This window comes from Lonchura striata, chromosome 1 (genome assembly GCF_046129695.1).
Source record: "Lonchura striata isolate bLonStr1 chromosome 1, bLonStr1.mat, whole genome shotgun sequence".
Taxonomy (NCBI): domain Eukaryota; kingdom Metazoa; phylum Chordata; class Aves; order Passeriformes; family Estrildidae; genus Lonchura; species Lonchura striata.
Genome location: NC_134603.1, coordinates 419633 through 441486, shown reverse-complemented (window position 1 = coordinate 441486; position 21854 = coordinate 419633). Strand labels below are relative to the sequence as shown.

At 54.0% G+C, this 21854-nt stretch overlaps 1 protein-coding gene and 1 long non-coding RNA gene across 2 annotated transcripts in view; one reads left to right on the top strand and one right to left on the bottom strand.

Annotated features, from left to right (window-relative positions):
* SCRIB (scribble planar cell polarity protein) overlaps positions 1-19606 on the top strand; it is a 101744-nt gene extending 82138 nt beyond the window's left edge. The window contains exons 36-46 of the mRNA XM_031504127.2: positions 109-156; positions 459-624; positions 2426-2588; positions 3937-4026; positions 4387-4560; positions 8298-8462; positions 9177-9316; positions 9781-9818; positions 10717-10791; positions 12402-12453; positions 17442-19606. Of these exons, the coding sequence (XP_031359987.2) occupies positions 109-156; positions 459-624; positions 2426-2588; positions 3937-4026; positions 4387-4560; positions 8298-8462; positions 9177-9316; positions 9781-9818; positions 10717-10791; positions 12402-12453; positions 17442-17599 (1269 nt within the window). The 3' untranslated portion in view covers positions 17600-19606. The remainder of the gene's footprint in view (positions 1-108; positions 157-458; positions 625-2425; positions 2589-3936; positions 4027-4386; positions 4561-8297; positions 8463-9176; positions 9317-9780; positions 9819-10716; positions 10792-12401; positions 12454-17441) is intronic.
* On the bottom strand, positions 19573-21508 carry LOC110478062 (uncharacterized). Its single transcript, XR_002466696.2, has 2 exons — positions 20907-21508; positions 19573-19855 (listed from the first exon to the last, which is right to left on the bottom strand). It is a non-coding gene; the product is annotated as an uncharacterized LOC110478062 (long non-coding RNA).
* Between the last annotated feature and the right edge of the window lie 346 nt (positions 21509-21854).

The following is a 21854-nucleotide window of genomic DNA, read 5'->3' as shown; positions in this document are numbered from 1 at the left end:
CTGTGTGAATTCTGAGACAGTCTGGGGACCTCTGTCAGCTCCTCTGGCCTTGGGGCACATGGCTGGAATCTCTCCTTTTAGAATATGCTTTTTTCTCTCTGTTCTTAGGAATTGTCTGGGCAGAGCAGCACAGAAAACACCAAACTGGCCTCGGAGGTGAGTTCTGGGACTGGAAGAAAGATGGGAGTCAGGAGGTGTGGATGGGGAGAGGGGGTTCTGGTGTGGGAGGGCTGGGGAGGAGGGCATGGGGCAGAGCTGGCAGAGCACGGGTTGGGGTGGCATGGGGAGGGTGCCCATGGCCCATGGGCAGTGCTGTGGCTGGGTGGCCCGTGTAGGTGGCCCGTGGGCAGCAGTGTGGGTGGCTGTGTGTGGTTAGGTGTGGCTGTGTGGGTGGCAGTGTGACTAGGTGGCCCGTGATGTGGCTAGGTGGCCCATGGGCAGCGGTGTGGCTCTTGCAGGTGGCCGCACACAGCCCTGGGGGACAGCACAGCCCTGAGCAAAGGTCCTTCCGTGAAAGGCAGAAGTATTTTGAGATTGAGGTGAAGCAGCAGCACCTGGACAAGCCTCCCAAGCGTGTGTCCTTGGTGGGGGAGGATGACCTGAAGAAAATGAAAGAGGAGGAGGGTATGTAGGAACGCGTGCAGAGCTTTGTCCTGTTGACTCATTTCCCACAGAAATGCAGCACTTCCAGAAGCCCATGGGTGGTTATTTTAAGGCCTGGGGATAATTTGAAGTAAGTGAATGCTAAAGAATTCTGTGGATGCTGCAGTGATACTTTCTGGGTTGGTGGAAGTGCTGTAGTTTCAAGTGTCCTGTATTATGGAATCACAGAATGGTTTGGGTTGGAGGGACTTTTAACCCACTCAGTGCCACCCCTGCCATGGGCAAGGACACCTTACCTTAGACCAGTGGCTCCAAGCCCCATTCAGTCTGGCCTGGAACACTTCCAAGGATGGGGCAGCCACAGCTGCTCTGGGCAACCCGTGCCACCACCCTCCTTGGGCAGGGTTCCTTCCCAAATCCCACCCATCCCTGCCCTCTGGCAGGGGGAAGCCATCCCCACTGTGTGGTCACTCCAGGTGGTGTCCACAGCCCCTCTCCAGGTCTCTTGGAGCCCCTCTGGGTGCTGCAGGGCTGCAGTGAGTTCTTCCTGCAGCCTCCTCTTCTCCAAGCTGAGCAGTTCAGCTCTCACAGAGCTCTCTCTCCAGAGCAGAGGGGTTCAGCCCCCAGAGCATCCCGGTGTCCCTGCTCTGGGCTCCCTCCAGCAGCTCCGTGCCTGCAGCTGGCAAACACTTGAGTGACCTCCTAAAGCCACTGCAGACAGTGGGTCAGTGCCAGCTGCCAGGTGAGTGGCACCCTCACGCAGGACTGGCAGCAGAGCTCAGACCTCTCAGAGCTCACGGTGCTGTGTTAGGGTTGCACTAGGAGCTATATTGCTGCTCTCCTTTTTGTGGTAATTTGCTCTTGCTTGAGAGTTCACAGAATTCACAGAATGACTAGGTTGGAAGAGACCTTAAAGATCACCGAGTCCAACCCACAGTTGCTTTAGGAGATGATAAGGAACAATGTGAAGTGGAAAAAAGCATTTTTACTGAGCTCTCCAGCCACTCTCCAAATCCTACCTAGACCTGGCATTTGCTCTGGTTCAGTTTCATGCCATTAATGGTTGCAGTGTTCCAGCCTGTCTGGACCCTCCTGTAAGGTTTCATGGCCCTTGAGAGAGTCACCAGCACCTCCCAGTTTGGCATCAGCAGCAGAGTGTTACTCGGGAGCATTCAGCTCCTGCAGCCAGATAAAATTATTAATAAAAATCTTGCCTAGATTTTCCTGAGGCCTGAGGAACACCCCTGGGCACTGGTAACCTGCAGGATACCTGCCCAGAGAGCTGCCTGCTCCTGTCTCCTCTGTCCCTGTGTGTTCAGCAGCAGAACTGTCCCCAGGGCTACTACCACATGTGGGGCACAACAGCAGCACCCAGGCCTTGGCTCCTTCAGGAGCCCACTGGGGAGATAGACTCTCAGGGTTCTTCCCTCTGGGAAAAGGGCAAGAGAGACTGTGCCCAATTTCCAGTTTGGGCATGAGGACACTGGGAAATCTACTGGAAATCTGCACACTGGGTGTCCAGGGATGGAAGTCTGATGGATGAGGAAGGAGGGACTGAGGAAACGATGCAGAGTTGGTTTTATCTGAAGCACTGGTGGAAGTGTGGAGGAACAGGGGTTTTCATGGAGAGGGACTAGACTGAAACTAGCCCAGACTTGCAGGGATGAGAAGCATAAGGACCTGCCCAGAGGTCCCATCTGGGGGGTTCAGTGTCAGGACCTGCCCAGAGATCCCATCCTGGGGGTTTCACTGTCAGGACCTGCCCAGAGGTCCCACCTGCGATCCAGCCAGTAGTCTCAGCTGGCTCCTGTCTCCCTGGCAGCCCGCAAGCTGCAGCAGCAGCGAGCCCTTCTGCTGGAGGAGGAAGCTGAGGAGGATGAGGAGAGGCAGGTGCCTGAGGCCATGCAGTCCAGCGTCATCATCGAGGGCGTGGAGTACAAGGTGGAGAGGCTGAATGGAAGGAGCAGCCTGTCTCCAGCAGCTCGGTAAGACAGCACCCTGGGCAGGCAGCCCTGTTCACCCACAGGCCAGAGCTGTCCCAGGAGTTCTCAGGGGAGATGGCTGGGCGAGATTTCTTCCCCAGCAGAGAAAAGGCCAAGTTCTGCACCTCACTCTTTTCAGGGAGCAGCTCCTTTGGTTGTGCCCCAGGTGTTAGAGAGAGGTTGATTTTTAGAGACAGATGCTTCCAGATAAGCTGAATGATAAAGTGATGCTAAAACAGGTTTAGTGGTTTTTTAGGCCTTTGTTTCCCAGTTCTCTGGGACTTGGCCTCCAGGTTACCATGATGTTTTTTTTCTAATTCTTTGGCATAGAACAGAGGAATGAGAAAAGGGTTCTCAAAGGCTCCAGGTAAATCTGGAATGCACTGGAGTAAAGCTGAAGCTGTCCTTACCTGCCTTTGAAGTCTTTGGGACAGTCTCCTCTCCACACTTTTCAGCCGCAGTGGCAAAACACACCCTGGCACATGCAATCTCATTTCTTTCTGTTGTTTCTGCCCAGTCTCAGTGGAGGAGCTTCTCTCATAACAATGCCCTGAGACTTCCCCTGCCCCTCCAGAGCTGAGGCAGCTCCAAGGAAGAAAGCAGTCATACCCAGCTCCCTGGTTCTCTGGGAAGTCCCACAGGTCCCTCCTTTTCTCATCCTGAAACATGGGATGCTGAAGAGCAGGAGGGCTGGATCCATCAGATGACTTTCAGTTGCTTATTATTTATGCTTGAATTCAGGGGAGGCAGTGGAAAAGACTGAAGTTGTGTGTCTTGAAATAATCTTTCTCATGCTGTAGGAGAAACTGAAATTTAATTAAAATAAACTTCAGCAGTAAAAATCAGAGCTGAGTGTCACTATAAACTGAACAGCCCCAGCTCTCCCAGCAAGGTTCCAGTCTTCAGAGCAGCTCCATAGCCCATCTTGTGGAAGAACTTTTAATAATCAAATTAATCTGTTAAAGAATCAGGTGACAAGTGTTTCCAAAGTGAATCTTTCTTGGGCTCCTCTATTTGAAATCCTTTTGTGGCACATCTAACAAAGCCAAGTGCGAGGTCCTGGTTCCTGGCACTGAAGGGTAAGATGCAGAGTAAAAGAAAGCCCAACAAATATTTTTATTAGAAAAACTGAGGAAAAACTTGTGTGTGTGTGCATGTTAGTGGCTGGCTGACCTCCAGCTGCAGGAAATGAGCTGATATTTGTGTGGATGTTCAGGAGTGTTCAGAGTAGTGGTCACGGTGGGCTGTGACTTGACCCTGGGGCAGTTGTTGCCTTCTGAGGGTGGACCTGTGCCACCCTTTGCTGGGTGTGCAGCCTGTGGTGCTGCAGCTCACAGGGGTTTTTCTCCAGGCCCTTGGAGCTCAGTGAGAACAACAGCTCACAGAGGAATTCCCTGGAGGAGGGGATCAAGCCTGAGCACAGAACCAACTCCATGTCGGGGTGAGTGGGGCAGCTGGGGCAGGGGCTGGAGAGTCCCTCCCTTTTCAGCAGCCAGGGGCTGCAAAGGAAGGATTTGGGGGAGGGAAAGGGAACTCACCAGAACCAACTTCATAGAACCCAGATGGGTTGGGTTGGAGGGACCTTCAGGACCCTCTGGTTTCAACCCCCTGCACTTTGGGGGTTGCTCCAAGGATAGTCCAAGCCCCGTTGAGCCAAAAACTCCCTACAAGGAGCTTTCCTGTGTCCTTCCTTGTCCACAGCAGCCTGTGCCAGCAGCACCGGGCAGGGGAGCAGAGTTGCCACTGCCTGGCAGGTGAGCTCTGGAGGCCCCACAGCCTCCCTGTCACCTTCTCTCGGCAGGCTGAGCCCGGCGGACCCCGGCGCTCCCGTGCGCACAGCCAAGGCCGAGCGGCGGCACCAGGAGCGGCTGCGGATGCAGAGCCCCGAGCTGCTGGGCGGGCAGGACAAGGAGCTGTCCCCGGCAGAACGCCGGGCCCTGGAGGCCGAGAAACGCGCCATGTGGAGGGCAGCACGGTGAGCCAGAGCGGCACTGCCCCTTGTGGGACAGAGCAGGGTGGTCCTGCTCGGCTGGGAGTCAAAGGGAGTAAAACCAGGGAACAGGGATCCTGTCATACAGCAAAGGAGTAAAACCAGGGAGCAGGGATCCTGTCACAGAGCAAAGGAGTAAAACCAGGGAACGGGGATCCTGTAACAGAGCAGGGCAGCTCCTGCACAGCTGGGACCCAAAACCAGGGAATGGAGGATCCTGTCACACAGCCAGGCAGCTCCTGCATGGCTGGAACCCAAAGGGAGTAAAACCAGGGAATAGGGGACCCTCTCAAGGGCAGATGTTGAGGGAGGCTGTGCAGGATCTGTCCAAGCAGTGCCAAGCACTGGTCTGCCTGAGCCTGTCCCCTCTGTCAGCACAGGGCAGGGGCAGGGTTCCACATTCCCCCAGTGCCTGCTCAGCCCTGGACACGGGGAGCTCACCATGAACAGGAGCCCAACTGAGTGTTGTGGTAGCTGTGTCCTTCCCTCAGCACCCCATTCCCACCCTATTTGTAACCCTTCTGAAATGGTGTAACTGAAACTGCAAGGTCACATGTCCAAAAGGAACAATGGAATTTCACAGTTCCAGTATTGCTGGGCTGGAAATCCTGCTGCAGCCAAGACACTGGCAGGATCTGGCCATTCCCATTCTTACCCACATGAGCTGTTCTATCAGCCATGGAAGAGTGACTAAAAGTTGTTCTGGAAGAAAGAGAACTTCCTAATTCAGAATTTAAGACTTGAAGCTAGTTCAGATGTTTACTTCATCATAGAATTCCTTCCAAAAATTAGGCTGCTCCTATTGATAGTTTTTCTTCTCCTGATATTCCTGTAGGAGACATTCAAAGGACAGTCTGAGCTGTCTCTTTTGGGGTTTGGATGAGGCCTGGAGAGGACAGGGTTTTGGAAAAGACTGGAGGGATCAGTGGGAGCAGTTCCAGTGTTTGTGCTTGACATGGGTGATCATAGGGCTGTTGCTCTTGGGAAGCTCTGAGAGTGGAGAGCTGCAAAGCAGATCCTCAGTGAGAGATGGATGTTCTGGGGCTTTGAGAATTTTCTCTGAGATTGGTTTTCACAGAATCCCAGGGTGGTTCAGGGGAGAGAAACCATCAAGGCCATCCATCCCACCCCTTCCACGGGCAGGGACACCTTCCACTATCCCAGGCTGCTCCAAGCCCTGCCCAACCTGGCCTTTGACACATCCAGGGGTCCAGGGGCAGCCACAGCTTCTCTGGGCACCCTGTGCCAGGGCCTCCCAGGGCAGAATTTTCTGAGATTCCCCTGCCCTCTGGTACTGGGAAGCCATTCACCCTTGTCCTGGCACTCCAGGTCTTTGTCCAAAGTCTCCTTCCACCTGTCTTGGAGCCTCTTTAGGGACTGCCTTGCTCTGCCATATCCTTCCTTATGAGGCTGGAGAGGACCACCAAGCTCCCTGTGCTGCAGGTGCTTGGAGAGGGCTGGAATCACATCTCTGTCTGAGGAAAAGCTGTCAGTGAAATTGTGCCAAGAGCAGCCATCAGTGTGGCACTGTGCAAGCACCACAGTGTCACACATCTGCACATACTTACCCTTGGTCCTCAGGCCTCCTGTCAGGCCTCTCCTGGAAATCCACATCCTTGCGCATCCCTGCCCCATCTGCCACCCCTTCCCAGTGAGACATGCCAGGTCTCCCTCCCTCCTGCCTCCACTTCCCCATCATTCTCACTTGCTGGGGAGGGCTCTGAGATCTGTCAGCTCTGGTTCGTGCCCAACCTGAATGTGAACACGGAATGCTGTGATAGAAGCTTTGTTTAAGGTGGGTGTCAGAAGGACAAACAGGATGTTGCCCATGCAGAGTCTGTGCTGCTTTCCCAGGTGTGCAGCTCCATTCTGGGGACTCTGCTCTTCCAGGAGCTTGGTGTTGCCAGCAGATAAACCTGAAAATGCTGGGAGGGGACAGGATGCTTTTAGGTGCTGTGATGATGTGATTTGCTCCTGTAATGTTGCTGTTTATCTGCCCATGGTCTTGGGGCAGCTGGGACTTGGCTGGAGCTGCTCAGGGCACAGTAAAAGTTTCACATGACACTTCAGGAGGATTAGTGAGTGTGGAGCACCAGGGGTTTGTCCACTGTGGGCAGAAGAGAGATCTCTCAAACCTTCACTCTTTTAAGTGGGTTTTGTCCATGGAAAATGAGGCTAGCAAAAGAAGAGCCTTCCTGAGGAGGTAGTGACTGTCAAGGAGAAGCTGCCTGAGCTGTCAGATCCAGCCCCTCTGATTTTGGCAGACCAGGGCTTCAGCTCCACTTTGCTTCCAGAGCCAAGGCCCAGCTTTCTGTGCAGCTCCTGGATAAAGGCCTGGCTGGTGCTTTGGGCAGGGATCAGTCACTGCAATGCTCCTTTCTGTGAGCCAAGCAGGGACTATTCCCTGCTGCTGCAGATCTCCAGGAGGATCCAGTGCTCTCAGAACCCCTCTTCCCGGCTCTAGGATGGGCACAGTGATGTGGTCAGGTCCTGTCCCAGAGGCCTCGGTGCTGCAGGGCAAGTTCTGCACTGCCCCACTCAGGAGGCTCAGCCCCACCAACCCATGTTCTCTCCAAGTGCCACTGGGTTTGTTCCTCCCTTTCTAATCTCCTGTCTTCTGCTTCTTTCCAGTTCTCTGCTCTGTGCTCACTCGTGACCCCTCAGTTTGCAACTTCTTGGGCTTTCCTTGTTCTCCCTGTACCATCAGTGCCCTGTCAGGATGTGTGATGCCCCCTTCCCCCAGCACCCTGTGCTCTGTGCAGACACAGACAGCCACGTTACACACAGTCATGGAATCATGGAGCAGTTTGGGGTGGAAGGGACCTTAGGGCTCATCTGGTTCCACCTCCTGCCATGGCAGGGACACCTTCCCCTATCCCAGGCTGGCTCCAAGCCCTGTGCAGCCTGGCCTTGGACACTGCCAGGGATCCAGGGGCAGCCAGAGCTTCCCTGGGCACCCTGTGCCAGGGCCTCATCACCCTCACAGGGAAGGATTTTTTCTGGATATCCCATCTAACCCTCCCTCTGGCAGTGAGAGGCCTTTCCCTGTGGCCTGTCCCTCAAGGCCCGTGTCCCAGGGGAAGAGGGAGGTTCAGAGGCTGGGTTTACACCCTGGGCCAGGTGCCCAGCTGGGCCCATGAGCATTTTGGCAGTTTTCCTCCCCCACACACCCTGGTTTAGGGACACACTCACTTCAGTGTCCCAGAACAAAATGTGTGTCCTGTGCTTGGCCACTGTGTTCCCATGGTCCAGCTGAGGTGTGTGGAACATGTGGTCAGTGTACCTGAGAGGCTGTCCCACGTGTGCCCACACCCTCAGTCTGACCCACACTCACACACTCTCTGACCACCCACAGCCTTTCCCCTGAGGCTGGAGCTGTTCCTGGTCCCTCCCCAGCACACAGGAAGGCAGCCCTGGATATGGGGACTGATGGAGGCTGTTCCTGGGCACAGGAACTGCCCCCAGGGGTTCCTGCCCCCAGGGGTTCCTGCCCCCAGGGGTTCCTGCTGCCTCAGCAGTGGCCAGGGTTGGGTGGGATCAGGTCTGGGACCAGAGTAACCCAGGCTGCCTCTGTGTCAGACCCATATTTCCCCTCCCCAGGATATGTTCCTGTATCTGTTTCTTTCTTTTCCTGTTCTTGTCTGCTGCAATGTTCATCACCATCATCTCTTCCTCTCCCTCCTCCTCCTTCTCGTCCTCCTTCTCCTGCTGCTACTCCTCAGATCCTCAGCTCTTGAAGACAGTGTTAAACAGTACGAGCAGGACCTGGCCAGGAGGCTGTACCAGTCCCGGCAGTGGGCTTCTGCTCCCGGGGCCAGGCCAGCTCACATGGCTAGCCCAGTGCAGAGCCACACCTCGAGAATCCCTGGGTCAGGAGGCCAATCCAGGTGTGCACTGCCCCTCCCCATGGCTGCATGCTCCTGTCTGGGTCCCTGTGCCCCACCAGGGCCTCCTGGGGCAGGAGGACATGGGAGTGGTCCCTGGTGTCCACTGCCATGAGAACAAGGGGGGGATGCTGGGGCTGTCTGATGGAAGAAAGGAACAGACCTCTCTGAGGGCTGGACCCACTTTTTCACAGCTCTGCCACAGAATCCCAGTGGGGTTGGAAGGTACCTTAAAGATCCCCCAGTTCCACCCCTTGCCATGGGCAGGGACACTTTCCACCAGACCAGGGTGTTCAGGGCCCCATCCAGCCTGGCCTTCCATGATCTCCTGATGGCTGAGGAGGGTTCAGGTGCAGCACACGGAGCACAGAGAAGAATAAAGCCCCAAAGAACCTATCCTGCTCGTGTGATCCTTGCAGTTTTGTCCCCAGTTGGGGTCACCGTCCTGTTGTGTGGCACTCTGGGGCTGCCCGCAGCTTCTCAGTGTGTTGATCCATAGCTTTGGGCTCTGTGTGTTTGACACATGTGGTCCCGTATGTGTTTTGGGATGGCAGCCAGCCCAACTGTCCTCCTGCCTGCCTCGGGGACCCTCAGGGCTTTGTTCCACCCTCCCCGTGCTCAGCCCACGGGCTCCGTCCCTGCCCTGCCACACACAGGTGGCACCCGTCCCCTCACCAGCACTGATGGCGTCTCCTCCCCACCCCATTCCTGAGGCAGGATGAAATCCCTGGAGCAGGACGCTCTCAAAGCCCAGATGGTCATTGCCAAGTCCAAGGAGGGGAAGAAGCGCAGCACGCTGGAGCAGCTGGCAGAGTCCCCCTCACCTGCACCGACGCCGTCGCCAACGCCGCTGGAAGGTACAGGGCAGCTGCTGCAGGAACACAGGCAGGGCTGTGGGGAGCAATTCCCTCCTTCCACCCAGCTGGAAGGTATTGAGCAGCTGCTGCTGCCTGCAGGGACACAGGCAGGGCTCCTGCAGCTCAGCCCGCTCACAGCACAGCTCTGGAGAGCAATTCCCTCCTTCCACCCAGATGGAAGGTCCTTGGGGACACATGGGGACAGCACAGGGATGGGCCTCAGCTGCAGGACATTTGACAGCACCTGGGGCAGCGCTGAGGTTCCAGGGAACAGGGTGGGAGCACAGCCACATCCTGATTTTCTGAAAAAGCAGTGAAGAGGTGTTTGTTGGGAGGGCAGAAGGCAGGGCCTGCCCTCGGCATGGTGTCACCACCCTGACATGCTGCTGAGGAAGAAGCTGGCTGGGGGTGACTGTCACACAGCCAGCCTGCCACTAACTCTGCTCTTCTGTCACCTCCTACAGATTGCAGCCCCAGGAACGTCACTTCCCCTGGAAGACTGGTATGATGTTCTCCTGCTTGCTTTTGTCACCTTCCCTAAATCCTGGGATTCCCTGGTTTCTCAGCTGTGCTGGGAGCTGTGGGTCCCCACTCAGTCCTTGCAGCCAGCCTGGCTGTGTGGTGCACAGAAATATGAGGGGTCAGTGGATGGAACTTGGCCAAACTCCTGGCCAGAGGTACCCCCCTTTATTGCAGCTCCCAGGGGACATCTGCTTTCTGTTCCCTATTTTATGATGTCATCGTTTCCATGGTTCTTCACCTCCTTGTTCAGAAAGTTTTCCACCAGGTTCAGGAAGCCTTTCCCCAGGTTCAGGAGGCCTTTTCCTGGTTCTAAAAGCCTTTCACTTCAGGGACTTTGGCCCTGTGTCTCCTCAAGAGCTCAAGGCAGCCCTTCAGCTTCAATCAGCATTTTCCTTTTCCTAGCCCAGAGTAAATGCTGTGGGCCATTGTGGCACAACACTCTAAGGACTGGTGAGACAAACCAGGGAAAGCAGGGGGGAGCAGCAGCAGAGAAGGAGCCTTGTCCTGCCAGGTCACCCCACAACACAGCCCTGGATTGAAATTCTGACTCTGCTCTGGCTGTCAGAAGTCTTGCCATGAACTTCCCCCCCAAAACCAGCTTTCCTAGCTGACTTGGTGTGTACTAGCATTTCACTGGAGCATGTGGTGTTTCCTCTGTGCCTCCAAACCCCTGTCCTGCCACCAGGATAGCTCCAAAGGCAGTGTCCAGGGATGCCCCACGTCCCAGGCTCTGTCCAGGCACTCCTGCCTCTCCTGAGGATGTCCCTCTGCTTCTGCTGGGATCTCTGCTTGGATTGCTCAGCTTGCTGCTGCCTCTCCAGCCCTTCTTCTCCCTCACTCTCTCTTCTCTGTTTCTTCCCTTCTGCTGTCCCTTCTAGTCAATGTCTGAAAAGAAGTTTGACTACCGGGAATTTGCTGCTATTCCTTCCTCCAAACCTGTTTACGAAATCCAGGTATAAACTGCATGCTGAGCCACCTCTGGATAGCTCAGGGCTTGGTCTGGTGGAGGCGCTGAGGCTGAGGGATTTGGGGAAGCCCTCTGCAGAGGTCTGTGCGGGGCAGTGATACCAGTCTTGCTGAAAACTGAGGGCTTGTTGGAGGCTTCAGCCAAGAGGAATTGGGAAAAAGTTGGCCCAGATGGTTTTAAAATGAATGACAAAAGATTTGCAGATAGAAAACATCTGCATCTTTAGAATGGTTCCTGAAATATTTTTAAGTGAAAGATGAGAACTAAAATGGAAGAAAAAGTTACAGACATGATGGCTAGCAAATGCCAAATGGGAGCAGATGTGAACTTCCAGCTGGGCTGTGCTGGGTGTCCTGCCTGAGGAGCTGCTGGGAGCCTGTTCTCAAGCTGTAGTTCTGCTGGCAGTGAGCTGTGGAGTCAACACCTGGTTCTGAGAGTGACAGCCATGGTGAGGTGCTTCTCCTTCCTCAAATGGGCTGGTTTAAGCTCTTTTAGTCATGGATTGTCAGCTCTGGAGGTGAGCCTGGCCCCTGTTCTGGGGGCCCCTGGAACCAATCTGGTAGGGCTGGGAGCTGTAACTGCCCAGGTCACTCAGTCCCTGATGGCATTTGTGACAGCTGAATTGAGCAGATACCCTGTGCCTGAACGGTTTGAGGTAGGTTTTTTAGTTTTTTATGCAGACCATGAAACAGATTCTGTGTGTGGAGAGCCAGCAAGCACTGCCACACTGGGCTTCACTGTGGGGACACAAAGGTGTGCCACTCCAGACAGTGTGGCTGTGAGGATTCTCAGGCAGTTTTGCTTTATTTGGTGTCTGTTCTCCACTGGCACCTGTCCCTTGTGGTATTGCTCTGCTCCTGGAAGTCATTCCTCATTTTCCTGGAGTGCCTTTCTTTGGGATGTGCCCCTCTCCAGTTCTGTCCCAGGTGAGGTGGGGGATTGGCTGCTTGAGCCCTGTGGCAGCTCCAGACCCCCCACATTTCCCTGGGTGCAGCACTGGGTCTGCAGACAGCTGAGAAGGCTGCACCTCCAAATCCTCAGGCACTGTCTGTGAGCCTCTCTGGGTGCAATAGTTCACAGAACCCTGGGATGGTTTAGTTTTGGAGGGACCTTAGATCCCATCCCATTCCACCCTGTGGCATGGGCAAGGACCCCTTCCCCTATCCCAGGCTACTCCCAGCCCTATCCAGTCTGGCCTTGGGCACTGACAGGGATCCAGAGGCAGCCACAGCTGCTCTGGGCACTTGTGCTATGGCCTGCCCACCCACAGGGAAAGACTTCTCTCACATATCCAACACAAATCTCCCCTCTTTCAGCTTAAAGCTTTTTTCTTCACTCTCTGCACTTTGTGCCTTTTGTGTTTCTTCCTCTCCTTCCTGCACACAGGCCAGGCAGTGGGTTCTTGGGCCAGGCACGAGGGATTCCAGCTGGAGTCTCTGTGGCCCTGTCCCCACTGTGGCCATGTCCCCTCTAGGCAGTGTCCCTCTGGACAGTGTCCCCTCTGTGGCAGTGTCCCTCTGTGGTCTGTGGGCAGGTGCATGTTGGAGTCCCTGGGCACAGGTGTTACAGGTGTAACCATTCACATTTCTCTTGCAGTCCCCTGATGCAGCTGATGACCTCAGACACATCGATGACCGGAGTAACTCAGGTGAGCCCTGGATGACTGCTCCCTCCCTGCTCTGTTCTGGAGGGTTCTTCTTGCCTTGGGACCACCCTCAGACCCTCACCTTCTGTTGCCTGAAGCAATGCCATGTTTTGTCTGTTCTAGAATGACAGCTCCGCACTCACTGCGTTCATTTTGGGTATGATATTTGTATATTTGCATCATTTTCAGTGATGACTAATTTTCCCAGTGTGCTGTGTTACGAGCATGCCTGGTTTTCTCCAGTTTTGTGTCCTGATAGAGTGGCAGTAGGATGTGGCAAAGAAGTGTTGACCTCTGTCACCTGCTGCAGGTGCACAATGTCCATCATGCAGGGGCTGCCCCATGCCCCTTTTCCTGGAACGGGGAATTATTCAGGTAAATTCATGCAAGGTACACTCGTGGCTCATGGCCATCTCAGTCAGCAAGAGTTAAAGGTGTGCAGCTGGCTCTGTGGGCTGTCAGCTGGGCTGTCTACCTGTCCCCACCTGTCCCAGACAGCTGAGACTCACCCAGCTGGGTCCAGGGGCTGCAGCAGCACCACAGAGCTGGGCAGAGCCTGCCTGCTGTGCGGCCTCCTGCTGCCTCTAACAGTTGGTGCTGGTTTGCTTCTACCCTTTTTGCATGTTTCACCCCTTTACTTAAAAAAAAAAAAAACCAGTTCCTTTTAGCTTGACAAATTCCTCTGAGTCCAGGCTGTGTCCCAGACAGCTGACCCAGGGCTGAGCTGTTTCCAGAAGGAGGTTCTGCTGCAGGACTCTACACAAACTTACTTTCCTGCAAACAGGATCTGTTCTTCATCCCTCAGAGTCATCCTCTAAGCTCTGGGTTATTCTCTTGAGGTTGTTTGTTCAGGCAATGCAGGGACCTGAGAGGTCAGGGAAGGTCTGGGGAATAGCAGCTGCTGCTTAGGGCATCCAGAGCTCACTGTTGCTTGTCTCTGCTCTGTTGGGCCCTCAAATGGGATGAAAGCCAGAAAGAAAAGAGTGCTGCTCATCGAGAGACCCGGCCCTCAGTCCTTAAGCAATGCTTAAATCACCTGGGGTGTGTGTGAGGCACACAAACAAGAAGCAGGCTTGTCCCAGATCATCTGGAAAGGATGGAGGTGAGGATGCAGTCAGCTCTCCTGGCATGGGACCAAGCTCTCCTGGCTTTTCCAGAGCCCCCCCATCCCATCTCACTCTCCCAGGCAGTGCAGCATTCCAGCCAGCATAATCAGAATTGTCCTGGATCATGGAATTATGGCTTTTTGACTCATAGCAATTCTGAAACTTTGTGCTAGCAAACCATTACATCAGGAACTCAGAGGAAATCCAACTGCAGGAAAGTGTTGGCATCTCACTCCTCCCAGCACACCCTTGTCCTTTTGCCCATGCAGAAACAGTTCTTCCATTCTCTGATCTGACTTCATGGTCATCATCTCTTAAATGGATTTAAAAACCTTTATTCCAAAGTTTCCATGAGGCTGTGGAGTTACTGAACTGCAGAGCAGCATTTTCAGGGTGGAACTAAGAAAATTTCCCTTTGTTGTGGCATGACTCTTCCAGATCACCTGGAAACTTTGCTTCCCAGTCCTGTAACCCTCAGGTTCCAGAAACTCCCCTGATGACCGTGTGCTGCTCCCGTTACTGGAAACCTGCTTATGGAATGTGAGGAGCTGCTTTTTCCCTGTGCCCCTTGCTCACCTGGGCTCTGCTGTTGGCAGCAGCTGCCACAGGAAGGGTGCTTCCCCATCCTTCCCCTGGTTGGTAATGAGCTGTTGGGTAATGAACTCTGCAGCTCTGGAGCCAAACATGTTCTTTCTGCCCTCCTGTGGCTTTAATTTATCCCTGTTCAGCCTCTTCAGCCACATCTCTGCTCTGAAGATCCATTCTGTTCTTCTCCAGACTTGTATTTCATGGATTCTTTCCCACCAAAATGCCAGCATCTCACACCACTGGAATCTCTGGGTTCACACCAGTGGCAGTGCCTGTGCTTTCTTCCTGTAGTTCTGTTTTCTCTCAGAATGGGAGATGTGAGTGAGGCTGTACTGCTTCATGATACACCAGGATCTTGTCTGGCTGGAAGTTGGTTCTTAGGGTGAGACCATAAGAAACAGGGAAAATGAGCCTGTATAGATGAATACTCACAATTTTCTGGGCTCACCTATTGTGTGGGCATGTCTTGAACCAGGTGTTGTGTCTGCATCAGCAATGGAATATGCCTCTGTAAAACTGCCCAGATTTTTTTAATCTTCCATGGAGTGTTGTGATCTCAGGTTCCACAATGAGTCATTTTATCTGCTCTGATTGTTTCTTGATAACTCCCTTGGGCCTTCTGGGGTGCAGTGAGTGACTCTGTCTCACTGGTCTGTTTGTGCCAGCCACATCAGCCAACGAAGTAGCACTTCCCTTCTTTCCAGGCTGGCAAATCCTGGTTTCTCTTAGTGGGAATAATTCCCACACTTGTCTGGACCTTTTTTATTTCATCAGTGTCTAAGGTGGAGGAGGGGACCAGGACTGCCTGCAGTTTGTGAATTGTGAATATTCTGAATTTTGTTCTCCCTCCCACCTTTTTTAGTACCTAAACCTCGAATTGAAATGGCATTGCTGGGAAGCTGCCAGTGCACACAGAGATCTCTGCCAGTGCTTACAGAGCCATCATCTCATTCAAGGATGGGGCATTTATTTTATGCAATCAGGATTCTATTCCTTTTATTGAGCTTAAATGTCATCCAGTAGTGTAAAAATGAACTTAGTGAATCAGCACAAGGTTCTGGCTGAGCTGGGGTGTGATGGGAGCCACTGAGAGTGCCAGAAAAGGACACAAAAGAAGAAATGCACAAAGTAGTTCCTTCCAGAATTACTCCAGGCTGCAGCAATCAGTGGGTTTGCACTTTCTGAGACAGAGGCTTTGATTTTAGAGTTCTTTCTTTCTTGAATCTATTCCTATCTGCAGTAAATTGCCCTTCCATGTCATTTTGCCCCTCAGCTGTATGGCTCATGAGCCACTTTGTTATAATTGAGCTTCATTTGACTCCCTGCTACAGCTTGGTGGCATCAGAAGCCTCTTCTGATACAGCCTTCCTCACTCTTCCTCATTTGCAAGATACTGACCCAGGTACAAGTCCTGGCTGCTGGGTCCTGTGGCAGCACCTCCTGTCCTTTCCTGTGGGGTAACACAGTTCTTTCCTGCCCTTTTCCTACTGGGTAACAGCTCCTTCCTGCCCTTGTCTTGCAGGGTAACACAGCCCCTTCCTGCCCTTTTCCTACTGGGTAACACAGCTCCTTCCTGCCCTTTTCTCATGTAACACAGCCCCTTCCTGCCCTTTTCCTATGGGGTGACACAGCCCCTTCCTGCCCCTCCTGTTTTCAGCAGAGCTTTTCCCAGGGCACAACCCAAATGTTTTTAAAGCCCAAGTTTTTAAAGCCTAGTGTGCTGCATGGGGTTCGCTAAACCTGCATGTTTGGGGGTTCTTTGGCCTAGAGGGTCTAAAAGGACTGGCTTCTCTCTGAGCCAGGGGATCTCCCCCACCCACCCAGGCTGGGTTTTTATCTTCATGTGCCCTTGTGTTGCTTTTTTACCTGGGTGTCTTGTCTGAGGATCAGCCACCTGCTGCCAAACCCCAGCCTTCTCTGAAGGGGCTGCCCAGGCTGGGAGTGTTCAGCCTACAGAAGAGAAGCTCTGGGGAGCCTAAAGGGGCTCTAGGAGAGCTGGGAGGAACTTTTCACCTGGGCCTGGAGTGACAGGACAAGGAGGAATGGCTTCCCCCTGCCAGAGGCCTGCAGTGTAGGAGAGGGTGGGACACTGGCACAGCTCAGCAGACTGAGCCTTTCGGCTGACAGACCTTCATGGATTTCTCTGCTTGAGGGTCTCTTCTGCATCCAAAGGTTTCAGAGGGACTTCCCAGGAACCCATTTGCACTTGAAGCTCATGGACTGCCTTCCTACAGATACTGGGGTGGTTGAATTTCCCCCCCCCACCAGCCCCAAGGACCAAGGCTTGTGAATGTGAGGCTGCTCCCATCTGTCTGTGGAGACCTCATCCCCTCAGGATGTCACCTGTCCCTGGTCAGGAATGTCACCTGTCTCTGCAGTCCTGTGAGCTCTGGTCAGCTCCTCAGAGCTCTCAGGTGCAGCTCCCTGCATCCAGCTGGGCCTGACACAGGGGTGACCCTCACCTCCTTGCCCCAATCCTTCATTAAGGGTCTGGATCCTCCCATTCCAACACCTGAGGCACAGCAGCTCTCCCACCATGTCTCTGTGGTGCCCCTAAGTTCAAAGCCCTCCTGGCCAGCTGGGCCAGTGACCAAAGACTCTCCTTCCCCTCTGTGACCAAAGGACCCCTGCAGACCCGGGTCAGGGTGGATCCCTGCTCTGGAGAGCAGAAGCATTTCAGGACACTTGCTGTTCCATACAGCTTGGCACTTCAGTCCCATTCAGTGAACGATGGCTGTTACAGGCAGGAATCTTCTCACACATGGCTCTTCCTTCTCAGTACCCACTGATCCCTTCATGAGCTGCAGGCCACCAGGAGGTTCTGGGCAGGAGGTTACTGTGAGTGATTGAGACCAGTGCTGTCCCAAATCCAGCACCTGGGAATACCCTGGAACACTCCTTGAAAGTGTTCCAGGCCAGGTTAGACAGGGCTTAGAGCAATCTGGGATAGTGGAAGTTGTCCCTGCCTGTGGAAGGGTGTGGTATGGGATGAGCTTTAAGGTTCTTTCCTACACAAACCATTCTGTCATTCTATGATAGCCTTGATGTCTGCATTAACTGTGCCAGCTGCATGCTGCCAGAATCACGGCATGGTTGGGTTGGGAAGGGTCTTTTCAGACCACCCAGTCCCACCCATGCCCTGAGCAGGAACACCTTCCATCGGGCCGGGTTGCTGCAAGCCACAGCTCCTCTGGGCAGCCTGTGCCTCATCCTTCACAGGGAAGGATTTCTTCTCAGGGTCTTCCCTGACTTAACCCAGGGCTTTGTCTTCAGATCCAGCACCTCTTGTCGTTGCAGTTCACCGGGAGCAGGACGGGCAGCCAGAGGAGGACACACTGGGAACAGGGGATCCATCAGCAGCAGCTCCCTCAGCCCTGGAGGACATGGCCCTGTACAGCAGCAAGCGGAAGCTCCGGCACAGCCGGCGAAGCCTGGAGACCGCTGTCCCCACATAGGTGACCCGCCACACCTGGGCAATGGACTGGCCTGGCACAGCCCTTCGGGAGCTCTGGGGACAGCAGCAGGCTGCCCCCCTGCCTACAGACTCTGGCTGGGACCGAGCTCCCCATGAGCCCTGTGGCCAACTGACTCCTCTGGGGCTGTGAACCACCCTCGTTCCTCACTCAACAGCGCACTGGGGCACATCCCAAAACTGGGACAACACTGGACTGACTGCTGGCAGATGGAGAGGAAGGGTGGCCAGGACAGTGGGCAGCTTTTTAGCCTGTAAATATTGTGTGTGGGGAAGAGTAGGACAGGGAGAATGTAGGAGTGTGAGAGTGTACTGGGCTCCAGCTGTTACTGCCTCAACTTGAGTTTTGTAGTTAAAAGGAGCTTCTCCTCTGTTGGGAATCGGGAGGAAGGTCCAGCCTGCCTTTACTCCTATTTAATTTCCAGTCTTTTGCCAAAAAGCATCCTCTCCCACCTCCTGCACTGTCACCTCACTTCCCCTTGGGAGTGTTTGGGAATGGGAAGCTTGGAGGCAAAAAGAAGGGGGAAAAAAAAAAAAAAAGGAAAAAACCCACCAGAATTCCAGCAAAGTGCCTCCCTCTGCCACTGGTACTCTGTGTTCAAGGAAAACAGAGCCAGGTCTCTGCCATCTGCCTTTGTCCTGATGGGACACTGCTCCTGCTGGGGCTTTGTTCTGTCCTGGGACAGCTCCCACCCTGGATGGGCACATCCCCCTTTGTCACCACGGCAGGAGCCACTCCAGAGCACACAAGTGGAGGAGTCTTCTGTGGCACTGGGGCTGAACTGGTCAGCTGAGGCAGGACTGGGACAGAGCTGACAGCCAGAGCAGGGGTGTCAGGGGTGTGTGACAGCAGTAGGAGCAGGACATGGTGGCAGAGGTGGGAGGTGTGACAGTAGGTACCTTAGTGGGTAGAGTTCAGGAACTGGGGATGGGTAGAATGTGGAGTTGATGGGGTCACATTGGGAGTTAGAGGATCCTACACATGGAGGTGCTGGTGGGGAGTCCACAGTGTCCATGCTGGCTGTAGGGTTGAGTGGGATGTCACGGGGTGCCTGGTGTGGTGTGGGCTGGCAGGGAGCACCAGGAGCAGGATGGGGCTGGCCTGTGCCTTGCAATAACCACACAGTTCCACTTTGCCAGCTCATTGGCTTCAGGCCCCTTCCCGTGGAGGACAGGGAAAATGCATGTTTGCCCACACAAGAGGGAAAAAGGAAAATGATAAATATCGAGTGGGGGTGTGAGCCTTGGTTTCCACATGTGGAACAAGGGCTGTGAGCAGGTTCTGAATTGTGAGCTCTGCAGATGTGGAAGTCACAGCTGCTGCTCCCAACTCTGCCATCAGCCTCTGCTGCCACTAGTGAGGGGAAACAACCCTTTTCTTTTTGGTTTTTTTTATCACTGCCTCTCACCGTGAGGAAGGTCCGAGCTCGACACAGTCCCATTCCCTGTTCATTGGTGCTCTCTGACTTCCCAGTAAGATCAGGGTTGGACCTTAAGCCTCACAGTGGCTGGGCACTGACAGGCACATCTGCTTGTACATTTGCTGAAGGAAAGAGTTGGATGCAGTTTTTTGGGTGCAGTTTCTTAGTTGAGCCTCTCCTTTCATGCCAAAATCCAGCGGATCATTTTAACTGACTATGTTTCAATTTTACAGACTTGTGAAGGGGAACTCTGATAATCTCATGCTGCAGCTGCAGCTGCCTCCATCATCAGCAATTTGAGCTTTTCCTTTTTAAATCTGATTTTAGCATTTGCTTTTTAACAAAAGCAGTTTTGGAAACAATCCTGGCTGGGTTTTGGTGACTAACTTGTGATTCTTCTCTCCTTTCCCTGTGCGGTACCTGGTGCCAGGCTCTGGATTCTCTCCTGTTCTCTCCCAAGAGACTCTGAGGGAAAATTAGCGCATCAAGACTGTAACTAGTGAAATTTGTACAACCAAAGAAATCTATTTTGTGGTTCAAGGATAATAAAGTTTACTTTACGTTTTAGAGCCTTTAGTCACAGTGGTTTGCCCTGTGTCAAGTCTGCAGTTTCAGTATCAACGCTTTGCTGGTGGTTGTTATTCACTGCATGATCCAGCAAAGATGCTCCTGGTGTTCCTGCTTTTGGGAGCACGAATTAATGCACACCTCAATTACTGCCAGCTGAGAATATCCGTAGTCAGGGATGGGAAGAAAAACCCAATATGAAACACAGTGATACCAGCAAGATCTTCAGTCTCTTGGCTTTCTTTATTTGGCTGTGTTTAAAAAAAAAAAAAAAAGCTTCAACGCTATTTCATTTATATTATTAAAGCTTTTTAAAGTAATTTGATTGGTAAAAACCAGCCCTATTTCCTGCAGCTCAGTCAGGTTTTCCTGAGTCTGGTTCAGAGGATGGATACCATGCTGTGCCACCCCCAGGGAAGGAGCAGCAGTCTCAGAAGAGGGTGGATTTCCTTTTCCTGAGGCCAGACCTCAGCCTTATTGCTCCACCTGTGTGACAGGTACAGCTGAACAGGGGCCTTGGCTGTGGCCGTGGCACCTGAGGAGCAGCTTGGCCCTTGGTCGGGGAGGGTTCAGGACTGAACAGCATCACACAGGCTCTGTCCTCGGCCCTGTGCTGTTTGATGGGCCAGTTTTACTGCCAGGTTCCTCTCTTTGTGTGTTTAATTTGTCCCCCACAACTGAACCCTGAATAGGTAATGGGAAGTAGTTTAACCCTTCAGACGAAAGGAAACATAGAAACATCATCAATGGGAATTGTTTATTTAGGGATATTTACTTGGACATTATTCATATAGGTTTGGAACTATATGGTCTTTTAAGACCCCTTCCAAGCCCAGCCATGCTATGATTCTATTATTTTTATATAAAGAGGAACAGAAATAACCCAGTTAAATATATAGGGAGAATGATCTTCAAGGTGGCACAGGCAAAAAGCAGAGCACAGGTGGCTGGGCTGCAAGGTTTGCAAGAAACTCTTGCAGCTGACGGCCTTGAGCAGCAGCAGCAATTCACAGCTGGGCTCTGGGAAATGGAGGGCAGGAAATGTCACATCTGGACACAACTCCAGCTGTGAACCTGCACTGCCTACCCCTCTAATCCTGCCAATGCAAATTCTCTTGGTTCCAGGAATCAGTGCTGTCTGCTGTTGGTCTGTGAGCTAAGGGATGGCTTTGTTGGCCCTTCCCTGCATTTCGCTGCATACAGAACAGCAAGCAGGTGTCTGGAATAACTGTGGGATTCTGCTCCTGTCTGCCCACGGACAGGAGGGGCTGTCCTGGAAGCTGCAAACCCCAACAAATTCACCTGTTTGTCAGCTCTGGCGCGTGAACACCCGGGATAACCGGAGCCTGGGAAATGCTGATCTCCAGCCTTGCCCACTGGCCTCCAGCTGCTTCTGGAGACCAACAGCTGCCGGAGATGGGGCTGTGGTCGCACTTCAGTGCCACTTCGGTCCTGCTGCGCGGAGTTCTTGATGGTTCTGTGCTTTCAGTCACCATCAGCGATGCAGCACCAGAAGAGCCCAGAGCCGCAGCCCTGTGGGACCTCCCACGTCACAGCCCCCGCTGCCACCTCCGGGCCCTGGGCACGGCCACCTCCCTGCTCGGCTCCTCCTGTCCCGGTGCATCCCTCCCCCGTGTGCGCCCGCCGTGCCGGTGGCTGAGCCGCAGCCCCCGGAGGGCACAGAGGGACCGGCGACACGGGGCGCTTGTGCCCAACAACGGCGGCCGCGTATCTGCCGCCGAGCCGGGCCGGCAGAGGGGCACAGAGCAGCGGCACTAGCGGGGATTGGCCGGACCGGGATCCAGAGCAGCGGCGGCACCGGCGGGGATTGGCCGGACCGGGACCCAGAGCAGCGGCGGCGGCGCTGCCCGGTGACGCCGTCACGTGACGCTGCGCTCTGACGCTCCCGATGACGCCATCACGTGACGCTGCGCGCTGACACTCCTCGCTGACGCTCTCCGCTGACGCGCTTGTGCCGCGGCGGCGCTGCCGGGCCCAGGCCGAGCGGAGCCGGGCAGAGTATGCTGGAGCGGGGCAGTGAAACGGCTCCGGGAGCAGCTCAGGGCCCGTGCTGCTCACCGCCTGTTAAAAGGTGCAGTTCTCTGCCTGCAGAAAACATCGACCCGCAGTTGTGGTGAATCCGCGTTTATTTAAAAACCTTAAACCAACATCTGATCAGGAGCCGCTGTGCCGTGAGGTTGTTCTCCTCAGGGAGGGCAGAGCAGACGCGGTGCCCACTGCCGAGCTGTT